General features: G+C 42.7%; 1 protein-coding gene and 1 pseudogene across 4 annotated transcripts in view; both read left to right on the forward strand.

Annotated features, from left to right (window-relative positions):
- Positions 1 to 4,452: 4,452 nt before the first annotated feature.
- The window catches only part of MAP3K3 (mitogen-activated protein kinase kinase kinase 3), a 62,880-nt gene continuing 45,695 nt past the window's right edge, over positions 4,453 to 21,637 (forward strand). For 2 of the 4 annotated variants that reach the window (XM_011997068.1, XM_011997069.1), the window contains exons 1-2: positions 4,453 to 4,575; positions 17,802 to 17,842. In XM_011997068.1, coding sequence (XP_011852458.1) covers positions 4,480 to 4,575; positions 17,802 to 17,842 — 137 coding nt within the window. In that variant the 5' untranslated portion in view covers positions 4,453 to 4,479. Of the gene's footprint in view, positions 4,576 to 6,781; positions 6,875 to 17,801; positions 17,843 to 21,637 lie in introns of all 4 variants that reach the window. The other 2 variants (XM_011997067.1, XM_011997070.1) reach the window with 2 other exon arrangements.
- Positions 8,547 to 9,175, forward strand: LOC105551718 (annotated as a pseudogene).

Genomic DNA, 21,637 nt, shown 5'->3' on the forward strand with positions numbered 1-21,637 from the left:
AAAAAAAAAAAAAAAAAAAAAGAATCTTTAGTCTGTTAACAGCTATATAAAATCATCCATATAACCTCTTGCTACTCATATTTAAAAATATATATTTTTATACATTCGTGTTTATATACTCTGGTTTATATATTGTGTAATTCTATGTTTTTTTTTTTGAGCTGGAGTTTCGCTCTTGTTGCTCCAGGCTGGAGTGCAATGGCCCAATCTTGGTTCACTGCAACCTCTGCCTCCCAGCTTGAAGCGGTTCTACTGCCTCAGCCTGCCATGTAGCTGGGATTACAGGCATGTGCCACCATACCCAGCTAATTTTGTGTTTTTGATAGAGACAGAGTTTCTCCATATTGGTCAGGCTGTTCTCGAACCCCTAACCTCAGGTGATCCGCCTGCCTCGACCTCCCAAAGTGCTGGGATTACGGGCGTGAGCCACTGGACCTTGCCAGTTCTTTTTTTGATACAACTTTGTATTTGTGTGTTGTTTATCTTTTTATCCCTAGAGTTTGAACACCTTGAAATATCTTTTAAAACTTCCTAATGTATAATACAAGATAAGTATTCAGTAAATGGTTGTTAATGATTTATAAAAGTTCAGTAATAAAATTAAGTATTAGGGTAGATTAAATGGCCTCCAGTCTTTTTCCATTGACCTTTTCTCATTGATGATAATAATAGCCAGCTTTTTTTTTTTTTTTTTAGCATTACTAAGTGTTAGGTACTATAAGAAATAATTCATAGGTTTTCTTTTGCTTTTAACTCTCACAGCAGCTTTGTGAAAGCTTTATCTCCCAGATGAGGAAATTGAGGTTTGGAGAGAATAAATGATTTGCTCAGGTCCTCCTTACCAAATTTTTCTGACTCTGAAGTTCATATTCCTAACTGCTTCAGTCTAAGAAAGTTGTTATTTGTTGTTTTTTTCCGAGATGGAGTCTCACTCTGTCACCATGGTGGAGTGCAGTGGTGCCATCTCAGCTCACACCAACCTCCGCCTCCCGTGTTCAGGCAATTCTCGTGCCTCAGCCTCCCAAGTAGCTGGGATTACAGGCGCACGCCACCACACCCAGCTAATTTTTTTTTTTGTATTTTTAGTAGAGACAGGGTTTCACCATTATGGCCAGGCTGGTTTCAAACTCCTGACCTCAAGTGATCCGCCCATCTCGGCCTCCCAAAGTGCTAGAATTACAGGCTTAAGCCACTGCACCCAGCCTGTTATTTGTTTTTAAAAGTTGTGTGTTTTTAAGGAATGCCACATTGAAGGAGTGCTGATAATTCCGTTAGTCTCAGTCCATACCACAGAGATAACTGACTTGTGGCAGCCAAGTGTGCATAGTGATGTTGCTTTTTAGAAGGAAAAAAAACAAAAACAAAAACAAAACCTCAATCCAGGAAGAAATGCCTAAAAGAGCCACTTGATTTACTTCCTGTCTTTATCCATGTCCTCTGAAGTACCAGTTGAAGAACCTGTCTACTTCTAGGAATGCATTTGACTTTGACACAAAATTAGATTTTATAACCCTGATTCACTTGTGTCAGTTGTCCCAGATTTCAGATGACTGTGCCAAACTGTGCCTCTACTGTGTTCTCAGCTCTGGAACTACCAAACAAGTTTATTCATTAAGTAATGCCAGGAATTGGTTAGCTTCCTGGAAACAGAATTTGTCAACCTGATAAACCAGCTCTTATAATAACATCATCTTATACAGAATTAGAAATTATTTCTCCAGTCCTACTTGTGGATCTGACTTGAAAAGTGGTGTGTGTATGTGTGTGCCTGTATGTGTATTCACATCCGTCTTCGTTCAGTATCTGAGTTGAAAGAACTGAAAATTCTCAATTCTTAGGGTGGTTAATGTTGTTACTGATAACTCTGTGCATTCCGCTTTTAGGAGTATTGTTGGATGCTCCTCAGAAAACGCTTAAACCTAGTCATAATCCTGCTTACATTGATCCCAATTTATTATTACAGTTGGTCCAATTTTTTACATATTTAATAATATGTAAGCCATTTAATATATAAACCTATACATATTATTATATAAACCAGTCTTCCTAGCTTAGATGTTATGCTCTAGTTTTTAAGGTTTGGTTGTGAGGATAAAAATCAAAACAAAAAACCAAGTTCCCTTTTTTGAGATACGGTCTCACTGTTGCCCAGGCTGGAGTACAGTGGCATGATCATGGCTCACTGCAGCCTCAACCTCCTGGGCTCAAGTGATCCTTCCACCTACGCCTCTCAAGTAGCTGAGCCTACAGCGTGCACCACCATGCCCAGCTAATTTTTTGTATTTTTGTAGAACGGAGTTTTGCCATGTTGCCCCAGTCTGGTCTCCAACTCGTGGGCTCAAGCAATCTGCCTGCCTCGGCCTCCCAAAGTGCTGAGATTACAGGCATGAGCCACCCTGTCCAGCCAAGTTCCCTTCTTTAAGGAAGCTATAGAGAAATTGTAGAAGGTATAAAATAATTGATGGGATTTATATGTGTTAATTTTGACAGATGTCTTTTTGTAGATACCCACTTTCTCCTCATTCATTATCCGCTTTACTGCATGCTTTCGATATTACAACTATGTCACTCTCATATATACTTTTGTATATGTTTTGAAGTGGAATCATATGGGAAGTTAGGCTCCTGGTATTTTCCTGCAAGTTTTAAATCTAATTTTACTGTCCTGAACAAGCAAAAGCCTCTTTATAGGCAACTTTGTCCTTTTCTGCACCTCGTCAGAGGGCATATAGGGCACTAGAGCAGATTTGGTCTAGGAAGAGGGGAGAGGCAAATAAGGGGAAGGGCCAGGCACGGTGGCTTATGACTGTAATCCCAGCATTTTGGGAGGCTAAGGAGGGAGGCTCGCTTGAGCTCAGGTGTTTGAAATCAGCCTGGGCAACATGGTGAAACCCTCTCTCAATAAAAAATACAAAAATTAGCAGGGCATGGTGGTGTGCACCTGTAGTCCCAGCTACTCTGGAGGCTGAGGTGGAGGATTGTTTGAGCCTGGGGGGTGGAGGAGGCTGTAGTGAACTGTGATTGTACCACTATACTCTAGCCTGGGCAACAGAGCAAAACCCTGTCTCAGTCAGTCAGTCACTCAATCAGTAGTGGAAGAAGAGACTGGAGCAGTTTTACTTCCTACATTTCACGCTGTTCATTTCTTTCCACAGGGTATTAGAATATTTCCAGGGGGCAGTGATAAAGGGCAGAAGATGAGCACTCTCTTTGGGTGGAATATTTTGTATTTGCTTCTTTTAAGGTGTGCCCCAAGTCCCCAAATGAGTCAGTTTTCACCAAAGCAAGTGTAACGACTCATCCCTCATGTTCCCTTCCCGATCAACAGATTTATTCATTTTCAATCTCCAAATGCTATTTCAATGGGCAAATATATCTTAAAGGACCTGGGAAAAATTTGTACAACATAGACTTGGGCTGGTTTGTGTTCTGGGTTTTGGCCATTTGTTTTTAATGTATGAGAACTCTAGTACTCCATGCTATTTCAAGAAAAGGGGATTAAAAGTAATGGCAGTAAGGTGGAGACAATGCATTGCTTGGTCAGCTTAGGGAGAAAAAACAATAGAACTACCCTTTGACTTCCCTATGGGAAGTAGAAGGCCTATAAACTTGTAAAGAGTTGTTGGGGGTTGATGGTGGTGGTGGCATTCAGATGCTAGGCTTGTAAAACAACTTCTGTTCAAAACAGTTACCTGAGGCCCTTATTTGGTACCTTTTAAAATGTACTCTTCTCCTTATGATGCTTTAAGAATAAGTCTGGGACTGACACTGTGCCATAATCCGCTCTCTGGATTTATCTTTTCATTCAATACCATATTACATTGTACTGTGTTGTTCTTCACTTCAACTTTTCATCTATTTTTCCTAGTTAAGTTTCTCTGGCACTGGACAAACTGCTCTGTTTGAGCATGTCCCTTCCCTGCAATTAATTGGTAAATATTGCTGTAGGAAATCTGATTGGAGGGCTATTAAGAAACCATTAAAGGTCAGGCATGGTGGCTCACACCTGTAATCTTAGCACTTTGGGAGGCCGAGACAAGAGGATCACCGAAGTTCAGGAGTTGGAGACCAGCCTGGGCAACATGGGGAGACCCCGTCTCTACAAAAAATTAAAAAATTATCCAGGCATGGTGGCCCATGCCTGTGTTCCCAGCTACTTGGGAGGCTGATGTGGGAAGGTCGCTTAAGCCCTAGAGTTCGAGGCTGCAGTGAGCTGTGATCACGCCACTGCACTCCAGCCTGAGTGACAGAGCAAGACCTTGTCTCAAAGAAAAAAAATTCCGTTAAAATTCAAATTGCCATAGTCTGACCTTTTGGGCTGCATCTGATTATAGTTACAGGGTCTGTCATTTTGCCTGGGCAGAACTCCCTGAGTATTAGTCATATAGTTTGTGAAAGAACTTTGCTGGTCTGGATTTAAGTATGTTAGTCCATGTGCTCTCTTTCATTGCAGACGAACAGGAGGCATTGAACTCAATCATGAACGATCTGGTGGCCCTCCAGATGAACCGACGTCACCGGATGCCTGGATATGAGACCATGAAGAACAAAGACACAGGTCACTCAAATAGGCAGGTGTGTGTGACCCTGGCAGAGCTAAATGAGATTTGTTGGGGAGGGGTTTTCAAATGGGAAATATATGAAAAGCCAAGGAGACTACATTACCAGGGTTGAATACTTTTGACCCCTTCCTTTCACAGTCTGTTAAATGGGAAGTAATACATACCAACCAGGTATGGTTAAATGGTAAGTGATATTGGGAGGCCGAGGCAGGCAGATCACCTGAGGTCAAGAGTTTGAGACCAGCCTGGCCAACATGGTGAAACCCCGTCTCTACTAAAAATACAAAATTAGCCAGGTGTGGTGGTGCATGCCTGTAGGCCCAGCTAATCAGGAGGCTGAGACAGGAGAATTGCTTGAACCTGGGAGGCAAAGGCTGCAGTGAGCCGAGATGGCACCACTGCACTCCAGCCTGGGCAAGAGAGCAAAACTCTGTCTCAAAAAAAAAAAAAAAAAGCCATGCAGTTATGGATCTGTGATTTGGAATCTTAAAGCCTTCTGTAAGCATTTCATCTGTTATGGGGACAGTATTCATGTACGTTTTTCCCCTTTAGTGATATTTGGCAAATATTTAATTCAGATTCATGATCCCTAAGTCAGAAGGTTTTTAGCTACCTTACAGTATATAATCAGGAAAAACTAATTAATTTGGTATTAGCTTATGTAAAATATAATTAAGAAGGTAAATTTATTAATTAAAATGTCACATAGTATATTCTAAAGGCAATAATGAGTGATTTTGTTATTACTGTTTGCTTTACCTTATTAACCCAGGTAGTTGATAGTGCCTGTTTTATTGAGAGTTGTATGCTTCCTTAGGAAAACATTGCCTATTTTTCTTAACATTTAAACTTGTGTGTCATTGAGAATCTTCTTCTCACCTGTAGTGCCACTTACCTGTTTCCTGGGTACTTTGGCCTGCAGAGAGGAGTGAATGATGGGGAGCTTTCCTTCCTAGTCGGTATCTAATGCTACATCAGCTATATTGGGCATATTTGATGAAAATTTGTCTATGGCATTCTCCCTTGTGGTTCTGTTTATCAGCTAACCTCTTTTCTTCTCATTTGCATCTTGTTTACCAATTCTTCAGAATTGGTTCCTAGAGATAGTATAAGGCCCTATAACTTTTCCTGTCTGTGGTCTGCTAGATAGAGCCTTCCAGAGTATTTCCTGCCTTTAGGAATCCTAGGGACCCCAAGGGAAGAGGAGTCCTTTTGTTTCATGTTAAAACAGAAGGATTAGTTTAAAAAGCTGCTTTTGTTGTTGTTACCTTACAGTACTGGAGGTATATAAACAGATAAGGGCCCATTCTTACACTGTTTTCAGATGTTATTCTGTCTGACTGTTTCTGAGTTCTCCCTTGCTATAACTCATTTGTATTCAAAGCCACTTTTGGAAGGAGCATTTTACCAGAAGTGAGTCCCCTCCCCCATGCTTGAGCCTAATGACCTCACTTTCCTTCCTGTCTTCCTATGTAGAGTGTGCTTGGTAACATTGCTCCAGTTAGCTGATCTTTCTCCACACTGGACTATTGGCATGAGTATCAGTTAGTGGGTAAAAAGGGGAAGCTTTCTTGAATTGGAAGGCCCAGAAGGTCCAGGCTGGGAAAAGGAGGGGTGGAATGGTTACTGATAGTTCCTTGAAGGAGGATTCCTTTTTAGGACTCCTTCTGCTTAGAGCCTAAAAGCTGTGATGAGGGAAGTCTTGATCTTTTGCTGTGCCTGCTGCTGCACTGTTAGAGTGAAGTCAGTGGTTATGAAGGCAGAAGACTGTAAAAAGGATTGACTATTTGTTAGGAAGTAATCTTTTTTTTTTTTTTTTGAGACGGAGTCTGGCTCTGTCGCCCAGGCTGGAGTGCAGTGGCCGGATCTTAGCTCGCTGCAAGCTCCACCTCCTGGGTTCACGCCATTCTCCTGCCTCAGCCTCCCAAGTAGCTGGGACTACAGGCGCCCGCCACCTCGCCTGGCTAGTTTTTTGTATTTTTTAGTAGAGACGGGGTTTCACCATGTTAGCCAGGATGGTCTCGATCTCCTGACCTAGTGATCCACCCATCTCAGGCTCCCAAAGTGCTGGGATTACAGGCGTGAGCCACCGTGCCCGGCCAGGAAGTAATCTTGACAAGAGGTACTAGATCTTTGGATCCATGATTTACTTCAATGTTGTCAAACTTATGTTGCACGAAGGAAACAAATTATTAACCTCAGTGTTTTTGTTTTTAAAGAAAAAACACAACAGCAGCAGCTCAGCCCTTCTGAACAGCCCCACAGTAACAACAAGCTCATGTGCAGGGGCCAGTGAGAAAAAGAAATTTTTGGTAAGGATCCAGATTACCTGTTAAAGCCAAAATGTACTTTTAAGTCTGCTATTCATGCTGCAACAGCGGAATTCACTTCCCGAACAAGTTGTTTGTAAAAAGTATTGGTTACCCGTGACCTGTGTTCAGTGCTTCTAGTCACCATTTCTCACAACAGTATTATTGATAAGCAGCCTCTATCAGTGCTGTCCAATAAACTTTCTGTGATGACAGACATGTTTTATATCTGTGCTGTCCAATGTGGTATTGTAGCCACTAGCCACATGTGTCTGTTGAGCAACTAAGGAACTATATTTTAAATTTTATGTAATTTTAATTAATTTAGACAGCCACTTGTGGCTGGTGGCTATTGTATTGGACAGCACAACTTTAGGTACTATGTAAGGGACTGTTGATTTATTGGGCAAGAAATTATGTATATGCTTGGAGATGTGTAGAGATTCATTAGTATGTTCATTCCTTACACACGTCATGAGTTTCTATACATTGCGATAAGCTAATAATGGGAATGCTATCTAAGATTCTGTTTTAGGAAGAATGTGAAGATGTGGAACTAGTATGGCTGTTTAGAAATTGAAGCTCAAAGTTTTATGTTAATATGGGCAAAAGGGGAAATAAAATGCTAAGATAGCTTTTCCTCTTAATGAAGTCAAGGTTATAGAATGGCCTGTCCTGGGAAGCGTAGCAGATGTTTCACTTCTGACCAAGAGGGATATTCTTCAGCAAAATTCTGAAAGCAGAAAAAGCCAAAGTCTCAGCAAATGCATCTCTAGGAAAGACGGGGTAAGAGGCAGTGCGGGGAAGATGTGGGGGAGAGGTATTTATAGCCTAATATAATGAAAGGAGCCTGGTGATATTAATTATTATTTAACATAGGACTTTATAATTCACAGAGTTACACATTTATTATTATTATCATAGTTTTTGTTAGCCTTGGCCTGAGACAGAATGAAACAGTTTTCTTCATTACCAGTTCTTCTACCAGAAAGTCCATGCTTAGGAAGAGAGAGGAATGAAAGATCAAAACCTAATTTAAATGGTAAAGAGTTGCCAAATTTGGTTAAGAAATGTCTAATTGGATTACAGATTCAAATTGCAAAATCCTAGTTGAAAGAAACTAAGCATTTTGGCTAGCTGAAAAGGTTGTTTATTCAAGGGTGGAATGGTGCTGGCAGAGGCTAACAGCCTTTCACTATGAGAATGGCAGTGCTGGCTACAAGACAGAGTTGAGACTGGCACAGCTTCATGGGGCTCAAGCTTGGCCCAGCAAGGAAAGCCAGAGGAGTTGTGGGTTCATTAACAGGATTATTTGGGGGCTGAGGCCTGGAAGAACTGAAAAATCTAATTTAATATCTCTGCTTGGCAAGACTTGAGACATCCCCTTCCCTAAGTAAACAAGCTTGGTAAGTAATTGAAAAAGAGAATGGATTTGAGAACAAATAGGCAGCTATGGAAGTACGTGGGCAATGAGCTATTAACTATTTTCTAGGAGGTAGATTCTGTATTCTCTGTATTCTAGGAGTACAGAGAATACTGTACACTAGGAGCATTCTCTGTATTCTCCCTTTTGTATATTGGGTCTCTGGAAGCCTACAGCATGGTTAGAGCTGACTGAATATTCTTAGATGTGTGGCACATCCTACGTGTGGCTGGGTCCTATGGATAGTTTTGCAGGCCATGATGTGCAGTGTCCCTTTAGCAGTCATTGACACACAGTGCGTTATCAATAGGTGTTAGTTCTCTATGGGTCTGACAACTTAGTATAGTGAAAAGAGTGCTGGCCTATGACTGAACATGCTGGAGAAGAGCTTGTCTAGCCACAGGGACACAGCCGTGCAGATCCAGCATGTGTCTCCCATGCGCCAAGTGGAGCCCCCAGCCAAGAAGGCAGCCGTACTAGCAGAGGGTGACGAGGACAATGACATTGACCTGTTTGGCAGCGACAATGAGGAGGAAGACAAGGAGGCATTCCGGCTGTGGGAGAAGTGGCTGCGGTGGTATGTGGAAAAGAAGGCCAAGAAGCCTGCGTTGGTGGCCAAGTCTTCCATCCTGCTGGACGTCAAGCCTTGGGACAATGAGACCAACATAGCCCAATTGGAGACCTGTATGCGCTTCATCCAGCTGGACGGGCTGGTCTGGGGGGGCCTCCAAGCTGATGCCCATGGGCTTTGGTATCCGGAAGCTGCAGATTCAGTGTGTGGTGGAGGATGACAAGGTAGGGACAAACTTTCTGGAAGAGGAGATTACCAAGTTTGAGAGCATGTGTAGAGTGTCAACATTGCAGCTTTCAACAAGATCTGAATCCTTAGTGTGTGTGTGTGTGTGTGTGTGTGTATGCGTGCACACGTGCAAGTGCGTGAGGTCCTGCCACGATTAAAAACTGAGACCAACCAAAAAAAAAAAAGAAAAAGAATGCTGGCCTAGGAGTCATAGAGTTGTTACTCATGTATGAACGCAGGGTTTTATAATTTATAGAGTGCTTTCAACAACAGTTAACAACAACACTATAAGCATGTGTATAAGGTTTACACAGCTTTTACACAAAGGTATTGAGTAGAGGCAGAAAGTAAATCCCAAGTCTTCTGATTCCTAGTCACAGTAATTTTATTGTGTATAAGTCATGTAACCTTTCTGAAGTGAGTTTTTCCATCTGAAATATAGACTTAATACTTACTGTGTCTACCTCTTAAGATTGTTGTAAGGTCATAGACAGAATGTGAAATATTTTGTACATTGTAAAACAAATGTACAAATGTAAAGTTGTAGTGGTTATGTCACTTCTTATGTTTTGGCACTGCAGGTATGAGCTTTGGGGAAAGCTTCTAACTAGAACTGTCCATAGTGTTGTGGAACTGAAAGGATTAAGGTTTTTCTATCTTTATGGGATTATCATTACTGTTTATCTGATGATCTTTGCAAATTTCTGAAGCTAGCCTAATTTCTGAAAATCCCAGTGGAGGAAGAAATGGAATCCTTATTTCCATGGATTCCTGTTTCCCTTGAATCTTATCAAAAGGGTAAGTAGATACTTGAATAGAGGCTGGGTTCTGGATCTAACCCTCCAGATGTTCATAAGTGGGTGCTTTAGAACAGAAAAGCTGCTTTCTTCATGATAGGTACAAGCAGGGCAGGGCCTTGGCTATCATTTCTAGAGGAAGAGAATTCTAGGAGCTGTTCCCCCAGCAGGGTCAATGATTGAGCAGACTGTCTTTTGCTTTCAGTGTGAAAGACCTGGCTCTTTAACACCTCCTTTCTCTTTCAAGGGTTGTTGATAAGATGGGCTGGCTAGTTTGAAAATAAGATATAAAGCAACACACAAGCCTGGCATTATAGTTGCTTTATAATCATCTCTTCCACTGATCTCCTACAACTTTCCTGAGTCATGCTTAAAAATAAAATTTTAATTTTTGTTCTGTTTTTTTTTCCTTTCATTCACTTACTCTCTTTGGCAAAATAAGGACTGCAATTCCAGAAATGTGGGGAGGCATTAAAGGTATGTAGCAAATGCAGGGAGAGAAATCAGTACAGAATCAGAGCGAGGATAAGAATGATGGCTATGAGGCCTTTTTCACGTCAAATTATTTCATAAATGTTTGGTTAAAATTCCTGATTTTTCTGGATTCTTGAAAGCTTTTTGGGCTACATGTTCACCTGTTGAGTCCAGACTGTGAAAAGGTCATTTCTGCTTTAGTATTCTTGTCAGTTATTCCTATTGTTCCTGCTGAGTTCCTGAATCTGTAGCTCAACCTGGTGGCCTGCACTGTCTTTCTCCTGAGCGTGGCTCTCACTACTGCTCTCACCGGATTGCCTGTGGTGGGCAGGGGACATGAAGCTGCTTAGACCTGAATTTCTGTACTAGAACTTTTTTTTTCAGTAGCTGACACCCTCCATTCAGTTTAACATGTACTTATGGTCAGGCTTCTCAGACACACAAAAGAAATGTATGTTGGCTGGGAGTGGTGGCTCACGCCTGTAACCCCAGCACTTTGGGAGGCCGAGGTGGGCAGATCACCTGGCCTGGCCAACATGGTGAAAACCCTGTCTCTACAAAAAGACAAAAATTAGCTGAGCATGATGGCAGGTGCCTGTAATCCCAGCTACTTGGGAGGCTCAGCTGGGAGAATCGCTTGTACTTGGGAGGCGGAGGTTGTAGTGAGCCAAGATTGCGCCACTGCTCTCCAGCCTGGGCGACAGAGCAAGACCCCATCTCAAAAAAAAAAAAAAAGAAAGAAAAAAGGTATGTCATATTCGTTGTACCCCAGGAATCATGCAGTCTTACTGGGAAGTGAGGACTACATGAAAGAAAGAAATAAAGTATGATGTAACTGTGCCTCACTGTGTGGTACAGAGAGTAAGTGCTATAGAAGGCCAGGAAAGTGAAAGATGAGCTTGGGCCAAAAGAGCTATGGAGTCATTTCAGGTGGAAAGGCACTTCAACTAGGCTGTGAAGGAAGTATAAACAGTTAGGTGGAACGGAGGAAGGGTGGCACTCCAAGTCAGGAAACAGAATGATTAAAGACCTTGGGGAAGAAGCAAACATGGCATGTATCAGGAAACAAGGTGAGCATTGATCTGGCTTGAAAGGGGGATTCCTGTGGGGAACAAACAGTGTGAGATGTTCAGGTAAGCTGAGTGAACCTAAATCCCAGAGGGCTTTGAGTGATATCAGAGAATTTAGACTTTATTCCATAGATAGTGGGTATCACTGATTACCTTATGAACAAAGAGGGAACATGGTGAAAAAGGTGATTGAGATGGTTGGAACTGTAGAGGAACGCAGAGTGGGTTGGAAATGGGGAGCTGAAATGTATAAAGGTGGCTTTAGGACTCGGATCAAGGGGAAAGGGTCTCACTGAAGGTGATATCAGTGAGAATGGGAAGCAGAGTCTTATACTGGAGGCCTTTGAGAGGAGAATTGGAATTTGCTCCCTGGCTGTGAGGGGGAAAAGGAAGGAAAGAATCAAGTATTACTCAGAGGTGTGAACTTGTATAACCAGGAGCACAGCAGTACCAATGTTAGAAATAGTGACACTGAGCCAGGCATGGTGACATGCACCTGTAGTCCCAGCTACTTGGGAGGCTGAGGCAGGAGGATCACTTGAGCCCAGGAGCTCAAATCTGTAGCACACAATGATTGTGCCTGTGAATAGCTACTGCCCTCTAGCCTGGACAACATAACAAGACTCCATCTCTGAAAAGAAAGTAATAGTTGAGAAGGGAGACTAGTTCAGGAGAGTAATTGATGTAGATACATATGGCTAGATTAAGTTTGAGATTACAGTGGGAAAAAACCTCAAGAGTGTGTGAGGTGTGTGTATATGTGTATGTTGATTTTTGCAGGTCCATAATCTGTTATCTGCAGTTCTGAGATCCAAACATTACTACAAACTAAACGGGCATTTTTAGTTTCTGGTTTCTATTTATTATTTTTTAATTTGTAGCAGACTCATTTGGCAACCAGACCTGTCCTGAGTAGACACAGGGCAATTTATAGTCTTTCTTTATTCTACTTATTGTGAGTATTCATACTTTTCATTGCAAAAATTAGGATAGCTTGGATAAAAAGCATGTACTCTGTTAACAAATAGTCTCCAAATCTCAGTGACTTAACACAGTATGCCCAATACAAGGAAGGGGAGAACAGTGTTGCCCAGAGTCACTTAGCAACCTGGATTGAGGGAGACTCCTCTGTCCTAGGACATGTGCCTGCCAGGGAAGAGAGTATAGAACTTGATTCTGTCCCTGGCTCTTGGTCAGAACTAGGGACAAAACCCCCAAACTAACTTTTAAGAGGTGCAGGAAATACTTGAGCATTCTGCCTTTACCATAGGAGTACTGTCTCAGCCACCCTCCACTCTACTCCCTGGGGAGACTTCACGTGATTTATAGAACATGTACCATACTACCCCTCTAAATCCAAAATATTCATTCTGAAACACTTTTGGCCCCAAGAATTTTGGCTAAAGGATAATGGACCTGTATTATCATTTACCAACCACTTGTATATGAGGTACTGTTCTAATCACTTTACCCAATTATATGATTTAATTATTTTGATAATTCTATGAGTTGGATACTATCATTCTCACTTTACAGATGAGGAAACTAGGTCATAGGTTAAGTATGAGGCTGCAGTGCCATTACTTTTTTTTTTTTTTTTTCCCTGATACGGAGTCTTGCTCTGTCACCCAGGCTGGAGTGCAGTGGCGTGATCTCAGCTCACTGCAACCTCCACTTCCTGGGCTCAAGCAATTCTCCTGCCTCAGCCTCCCGAGTAGCTGGGATTATAGGTGCCCATCACCACACCCGGCTAATTTTTGTATTTTTAGTAGAGACGGGGTTTCACCATGTTGGCCAGGCTGGTCTCGAACTCCTAACCTTGTGATCTGCCCTCAGCCTCACAAAGTGCTGGGATTACAAGGCAACCTCGCCCGGCCTAGTGCAATTAGGTTTAATGGCAAAAACTGCAATTACTTTTGCACCAACCTAAGTTTGAGGTTACACAGCTAGGAAGTTGCAGAGCCAAGATTTGAAGCAGGCAGTTGGACTCCAGTGCTACATTCTTAACAACTACATATTGGCCTCAGATACGTGGCAAGCAGATGAGCCTTGCTTCAGAGATTGGGGCTAGATACAGAGATTGAGGAATCTTCTATTTAGAGGCCCACTGACAAGTTGTGTGCAGAGCAGTAGAAAGCCAAAAGTCAGAAGTCGCAAGGTTGAGGAATGGTCACATGTTTGGGGAGGGGTGGGAGAGGGCATGAACAAGAGGAACCAGCAAAGAAGCAGAAGTGGTCAGAGTGGTAGCAGGTTCCCTGTGCTGGGATAGAGTCACAGAAGTTGGAAATAGAGTTGGCCACCAGTGTGAAATGCCTCAGAGAGGACAAGGAGAATGGCTGGCTGAAAGGCATTGAATCAAATTATCTTTATCTGAACTTCCCTTATCTATGACTTATTATGGTCAACCTGACAGGTGAAATTCAGATTTAGGAACTCAGATTTGGGACTATCATGTGGTTCATGGAAGCTTGTAAGGCTGTCGTGGCATCAAAGAAGCATCTTTGTTTACACTGCTTTTTGGTCACAGGCTCGGTTAGTCTTAAGTAGCAGTGATTTGTGGTTTGGAACAAAAGTTTAATTCCCTTTCTGAATAAATTCTTGTAGAGCAGTGCTTAGGTTATGGCTCATTATGAAATAAATTTAGTTCCTTCAGTTCCATAAAGGGACTGAGGAGATTCCTTTGTTAGTATATCTTTTTAAATACAATGTTCCTAGGGCTGGGCGCAGTGGCTTACGCCTGTAATCCGAGCACTTTGGGAGGCCAAGGCGGGCGGATCACTTGAGGTTAAGAGTTCGAGACCAACCTGGCCAACATGGTGAAACCTTGTCTCTACTAAAAATACAAACATTAACCAGGCGTGGTGGTGCATGCCTGTAATCCCAGCTACTTGGGAGGCTGAGGCAGGAGAATCACTTGAACCCAGGAGACAGAGGCTGCAGTGAGCCGAGATCATGCCAACTGCACTGCAGCCTGGGCAACAGAGCGAGACTCTGTCTCCAAAAATAAAAAAATAAAATTAAAAAATAAATAAAATGTCCCAGTTTAAGAATGAAAGCTGTTGTTTATTTTTTAACCTAATTTTTTTTTTTTTTTTTAGTTTATTTTTGAGACAGAATCCTTGCTCTTTCACCCAGGCTGGAGTCCAGTGGCTGATCATGGCTCACTGCAACCTCAAGCCCCCCTGGGCTCAAGCAATCCTCTTGCCTCAGCATCCCAAGTAGCTGAGACTACAGGCATGTGCCACCAGAACCAGCTAATTTTTGTATTTTTTGTAGAGATGACGTTTTGCTATGTTGCCCAGACTGATCTCAAACACCTGGGCTCAAACAAACCTGGGCTCCTCAAACCTCGGCTTCTCAAAGTGTTGGGATTAGAAGCATGAGCCACTACACCTGGCCCAAAACTTTTAAAAATGAAAAAAAAAAAAAATTAGACAAAAAAAGAAAAAAAACCTGAGGAAATATGTGAATAAACTATGGACTTTAGTTGGTATATCAGTATCGATTAATTTTAACAAAAAGAAATACACCATACTAATGTAAGATGTTAATAATAGGGGAAACTGGCTGGGTGTGGTTGCTCATGCCTGTAATCCCAGCACTTTGGGAGGTTGAGGTGGACAGATTGCTTGAGCCCAGGAGTTTGAGACTGGCCTGGGCAACATGGCAAGACCCCATCTCTACAAAAAGTTACAAATTAGCCCAGTGCGGTGACATGTGCCTGTTTGTAGTCCCAGCTGCATGGGAGGCTGAGGTGGGAGAATCAGTCACCTGTGCCTGGGAAGTCGAGGCTGCAGTGAGCCGTGATCGTAACACTGCACTCCAGCTTGGGTGGCAGGAGTAAGACCTTGTCTCAGTAATAACAATAATAATAACAGGGGAAACTGTGTACAAAGGGGAGAAGGATATATCAGAACTCTGCTGTATATGCTCAGTTTTTCTGTAAATCTAAAACTGTTCTAAAAATAAAATTTATTAATTAAAACAATAGAGCTACAGCGAGGTATGCTGGGTGATAGGCAGGAACAGGTAAAAGGATGTGTAACCCACCTGCAGGGGCAGACAGGACTACAAACTTCATAGAGCACTCAGGATACTCCAGATCCAGTTGAGGAAGTAGTGTGGGAACCTGGAGACCACATATCACAGCATGGCAACTCTGCTTTGGAGGACTCTTGTCATGGTAACTTTAGAATTTCAGGGGAACGGGAAAAAGAAGATAGTGAAAAACTGCTCTCAGTGCCTGTGTGACTTAAGTTGTAGCATAGCATGGTAGTTAAGAGTCAGAGTTCCAGGGTTCAAATCCTACCTCTTCCTTTACAAGCAATATGACCTGACCTTGGGGGAACTTACTTAATCTTGTTGTAACTCAGTTATTTTCTGTAAAATAGAGATAATAATGGTACTTGTTTTGAGGATCAGTTTAACTAATATATGTAAACATGCTTAGAACAATGCTTGGTTTGTGGTAAATGCTCAATAAACATTAGTTATTATCATTGTTATTAATGGATAAAGTGGTCCATGTGTTATCTTAAAGGATAAGAAGGCTATATCAGGGTTGTATTTTTTTTGAGACAGGGTCTCACTCTGTCACCCAGACTGGAGTGCAACGGCACTGTCTCAGCTCACTGCAACCTCTGCCTCCTAGGTTCAAGTGATTCTCCTGCCTCAGCCTTCCGAGTAGCTGGGATTACAGGTGTGCGCCACTACTCACGGCATAATTTTTGTATTTTAAGTAGAGATGGGGTTTCACTGTGTTGGCCAGGCTGGTCTCGAACTCTCGACCTCCAGTGATCTGCCCGCCTCGGCCTCCCAAAGTGCTGGGATTACAGTTGTGAGCCACTGTGCCTGGCCTTTAATTGCCATTTTAAATTAATAAAGTAAATTTTCTCAGTTTTAATTTTGAATATGGTAAATACCAATAGATATAATCCACATAAGCAAAAGCTCTTTGGGGTCTTTAATAATTTTTACAGTGTAAATTAGAACTACTCTTGTGATTCATTAAACTGGAAGAGAAGTCTAGTCCCCTAATGCCTTGGGAAAAGGGAGTCCTTTAGGCACCTACCCTTCCTTTCAAACTCACTCCCTTTTCTGTCATCTTCTGTGTTTCCTCATCTTCAAATACTCGTAAGCCCTCTTTCTTCCAAGCCATAGCCTATTAATTTGTCTTCTTCAATGTAATTTTTCTTCATCGACTATGACTTCATTCTCTCTTTTATCTCTGTTATTTGCTGGTTTCCTGCCCATCTTTTCTTTTCCTCTGCGCCTGTTCTTCTGTAATATCTCTCTCCTTTCCCTGTCATTTTTTAAACTCCCTCAAGTTGTTTGTAATATCTCTTTTGCAATATCTCTTTCTCCTTAATTTGTTCTTTGTCATTTTAACACTTCTACTTCCTCTTATTTCTCATATTTATACTTAGTTCTGTTCTTCAATTCATTCAACCACTTAATAAATATTATATGCCATTTCCTTTTCCTGGCACTGGGGATATCGAAACATGATAGACCTCGGGAGGCTGAGGCAAGAGAATCGCTTGAACCCGGGAGGTGGAGGTTGCAGTGAGCCGATATCATGCTACTGCACTCCAGCCTGGGTGACAGAGTGAGACTCCGTCTCAAAAAAAAAAAAAAAAAAAAAAAAAGAAACATGATAGACTTGATCTCTACTCTCTTGCAGTTTACAGGCTACTCATCATGGTCATTTTGGAAAAGGCTGGGGACTGTGTATAAGGTCCTACTTTACCACCATTGGGGTAGCTTTGGAAGGGTCGTGGGAAATCAGTGATAGTGGTACCAATGGCAGCAGCAGCAAAAAACAAATATTGCCATGTCTATTATGTGTCAGGTATTTTACTTACATTTACTTAAATAAGAACCCTGCAAGATATGTTTAGGCTGACTCTACAGGTGGAAAAACTAAGACTCACAGAGGATAAGTAACTTGCTTGTGGTCATATAGCTAGAAAGCGTCAGCAGCAAAATTTCTTTTTGTCTTCAGTCACATCAGCCAACAAGGAAAGATATCCTGGTCAGGAGGTGATAGAGTGGGAGGAACTTCCAGAGCCAGTTGTAGAAATAGGGTGTGTATGAAGCTAGAAACAGCGTGTCACAGCATAGAAACTGAGCTGGGCAGCCACCTCAGGATCTTACCCTAAGAGCTTTGTTGCCTCTGATGTTAGAACTGGAAGTTTTAACTCATTGGAAAGGAATGCCCATGCCTATCTAGGAAAAGAAGCTGGACCAGAAGCCATCAGGGATGTATGCCTAATGTTGCTAACGGGCTGCTCAAGGCTTTCTTGGGAATGGCAGGAGTGAAACATTCCAGAGAATTCTCTAACCTGTCTATCATTCTTTTTGGCAGAGTGACGTCAGAATCAAGTTTGAGCACAATGGGGAGAGGCGGTAAGTCTGCCTTCTGATGAGTAGTTGTGTTCATGTATGCCAAACTTCTCAAATAGCATTGAGTTCATGGAAGTCATTCTCCTGTCCTGATCCCTATGGGGCCACTGGTTGGGTAGTGGGGTGGATTGGGCATAAAGGGAGGAAAGTTTGACCCTTGTCTTGGCCTGCTAATTGAACCTTGTTCCTATCTTAGCATTGGAAGCCATTTCAACTGCTGATGTTTTACTATTCTGCTCTAGTCTGCTGCTGTGAGGTCTGACATTTTGTTAGGAAGTGAGGACTCCGGCGGAATCATGGCTTTCAGACACACTGACACTGTGTCACCTGTGGGCTTTAGAGGGAGGGCAGGATTCTCCTGTGATATGGTGCCATTACTATTCCCAGTAGAGCAGCCCTGGCTTTGTCCACGTCAAGGGTGAGGTTGGTGAATTAGAAGTTTCTTCATGATGTGTCTAGGTCATGGGAAGCTGAACCAAGTCCATCAGTTGTAAAAGATTTTAGCTCCTTTGAGGACATAGAAAGGGGGAATTTTTCAGTCTGTGTTCTGAATCTTACCTCATTAGGGAAGTGAAAGTAATGTTACAAAACTCTTCTGTCCTTTTCTCCATTGTCAGTATTTTCGTTATTGTTATTTTTTGTGGGAAGCCAAGGTAGAAGTTCTCAGTAGAAAAAATGTGACTGTACTTAATTTCTTTTTTTTTTTTTTTTTTTTGAGACGGAGTCTCACTCTGTCACCCAGGCTGGAGTGCAGTGATCGGATCTCGGCTCACTACAAGCTCCGCCTCCCGGGTTTACGCCATTCTCCTGCCTCAGCCTTCCGAGTAGCCAGGACCACAAGTGCCCGCCACCTCGCCCAGCTAGTTTTTTTGTATTTTTTAGTAGAGATGGGGTTTCACCGTGTTAGCCAGGATGGTCTTGATCTCCTGACCTTGTGATCCACCCGTCTCGGCCTCCCAAAGTGCTGGGATTACAGGCTTGAGCCACCGCGCCCGGCCAGACTGTACTTAATTTCTAAAGTTATTTAAGGAAAACATTCAGAAAGCATACAGAGCTCTGGTCTTGGGATATTCGGGACCTTGCGTGTTTGCGCATGTGTGACACATGTACACATAAATGTGTCTTTCAGTGATTTTTCCATTATTTGCCTTTCCCTCTCATTGATATACCCCCCACTCCCACCCCCAGCTTTCCTTTGCTTTGAGCATTTGGACAGGTGAAAAGCATACCCATTGGTATGAGGTCTTCCTACTTTAAGAGTCTCACCATAGGACCTTAGTACCTCCAAACATTCTTGATTCTGGTAGTTCTCTGCAGTTAGTACCTTTCAGCCTGCTTTGCAGCTGGCTCCAGAGGAGACCTGTGGCTAGTATTCTCCCTTTAAAATACACATTCACAACCCTGCAAGGTTGTCAGAGGCAGCCCGGTGGAAACATTGTGGAAAGTGTGGTCTGCAGAGCCAGGGTCCTTCTGCTCCCATGTGAGTTCCAGGCCTGGAGGGAGGAAGGTCTGAGCTCTGTCCCCAGCTGCTCTTCCTGTGTCCTGCCATTAGCAGAGAAGTTAAATTGTCACTTCATTGTTGCTACTTTTCACACTTTCCAACCTGAGTTTTAAAGGGATGGCCAAACTCAGAGCAATAGAGAGTTTTCAGTCAAAAGCTCAATTGTGTTGGAGCCCAATTATGCAGTTAGGCTCTCCTGAATTCCCTGTTCCCAAAGTGGTATGCAGTTACAGTGAGCAGGCTTACACTGAGAAAGTGTGTTTGGTTTCAGAGAAGCTGCCAGGTTGAAACCACAAATATTTAAGGTGGTCAGGCAGGAATGGCCTTCTGAAGCCCTGAGCAGCAGAACATTGCTATCAAGGTTTTGAAAACAGTGCATTATCTTTTTATGGAGCTGTTTTCAGAGCCATGGCATTTCAGTGTTTGCGTACTATGTGTGGAATTGAGGACTTAATGAAGTTGGTGCAGGGAAGCCAACAGAGTTAGTACTCTGTGCCACATAGCTCTAGTTTCATGTATTTCATGTCAGGATTTTGTAGAGAATGTCATTGTGGGCATTTTTAACTTTTTACCGGGAATATGGGTAGTATTTATCTAAATGTAGGCCCTTATAGAATTAGAATTCACAGAAAAGAGGAAGGAAGTCATGACTTTTCGCACTTATCCATGACAGGTATTCATTCTGATGGGCTGACTTTCCCTTTGCTTTGAGACTATGGGGACCAGACCCCTGACTGTCCTCCCTCTTGGCCCCAGGAGGGCTGGGGAGAAGGATTGTAGATTAAGATCTCCTTCCCTTTGGAAACGTTAATGACACACTGATGGGGGTGGTTGCACAGGTGTTAGACCTCTCTTTGAAGCACTGGCCTAAAAATGCCTGTTATTCAATAAGATGGCAGCAGTTTAGATCTTACCTAATCTGGAAGTCCTGGCCTCTGATCTTGATCAGACTTTCAAGCTGCTTTTGTGGGTTTTGAATGGCTCATTGCCAGGCCAAATGCAGAAGAATTTATTTCTGATCGTGATCCTTTTTCAATAGTGTGCTAGGGACATCTGATTGGACTTCTGGTATTTTATCCAGAAAGACTGGACCCTTTTGAACTGTTGCTGAGGCCTTGAAGGAGGAGGGGTATGATTTGCTATTAGGAATTAATAGAAAGCTATCCTTTCAAACGGCTTCAGAAAACACCTCTATCTAGAGAATCCATCTAGATAGCACCTAACAGTATCACTGCTTAGGACAGTTGATTTGGAAGAAAAAAATATAAGAATTACAGTCTGGGCCGGGCATGGTGGCTCACGCCTGTAATCCCAGCACTTTGGTAGGCTGAGGTGGGCAGATAACAAGGTCAGGAGTTCAAGACCAGCCTGACCAATGTGGTGAAACACTGTCTCTACTAAAAATACAAAAATTAGCCGGGCGTGGTGGCTGGCGCCTGTAGTCCCAGCTACTCGGGAGGTTAAGGCAGGAGAATCACTTGAACCCGGGAGATGGAGGTTGCAGTGAGCCGAGATTGAGCCACTGCACTCCAGCCTGGGGGACAGAGTGAGACTCCATCACCAAAAAAAAAAAAAAAAAAAAAAAAGGATTATAGTCTGAATGGATTTCCTAGTGGAGATGAAACTAATTTGGTTAGCAGTATGATTTCCAAAAATGAAAGGTGGTGATGGACAAAGGAAAAAAACATGAAGGAATTATCTTCTTGAGATGTTAGGCTTTGCGTGAAGGATAGATTATGGTTTATATAAATAGTCTATCAATGTTGCCCAATAGAACTTTCTGCTATAATGGAAATATTCTATATCTGTGCTATCCAGTACACATATGGCTACTGTACATGTGGTTAGTGAGCACTTGAAATGTGGTTGGTGAGACAGAGGAACGTTCTTCTTTTAAGACAGGGTCTCTGGGCCAGGTACAGTGGCTCATGCCTGTAATCTCAGCACTTTGGGAGGCTGAGGCAGGAAGATCACCTGAGGTCAGGAGTTCGAGACCAGCCTGGCCAACATGGCGAAACCCCGTCTCTACTAAAAATACAAAAATTATCTGGGTGTGGTGGCGCACATCTGTAGTCCCAGCTACTCGGGAGGCTGAGGCAGGAGAATGGCTTGAACCCAGGAGACGGAGCTTGCAGTGAGCCGAGATAATGCCACTCCAGCCTGGGCGGCAGAGCAAGACTGGTCTCAAAAAAGAAAAAAAAAGAGGCCGGGCGCGGTGGCTCAAGCCTGTAATCCCAGCACTTTGGGAGGCCGAGGCGGGTGGATCACGAGGTCAGGAGATCGAGACCATCCTGGCT

This window comes from Mandrillus leucophaeus, unplaced genomic scaffold (genome assembly GCF_000951045.1).
Source record: "Mandrillus leucophaeus isolate KB7577 unplaced genomic scaffold, Mleu.le_1.0 Scaffold530, whole genome shotgun sequence".
Taxonomy (NCBI): Eukaryota; Metazoa; Chordata; class Mammalia; order Primates; family Cercopithecidae; genus Mandrillus; species Mandrillus leucophaeus.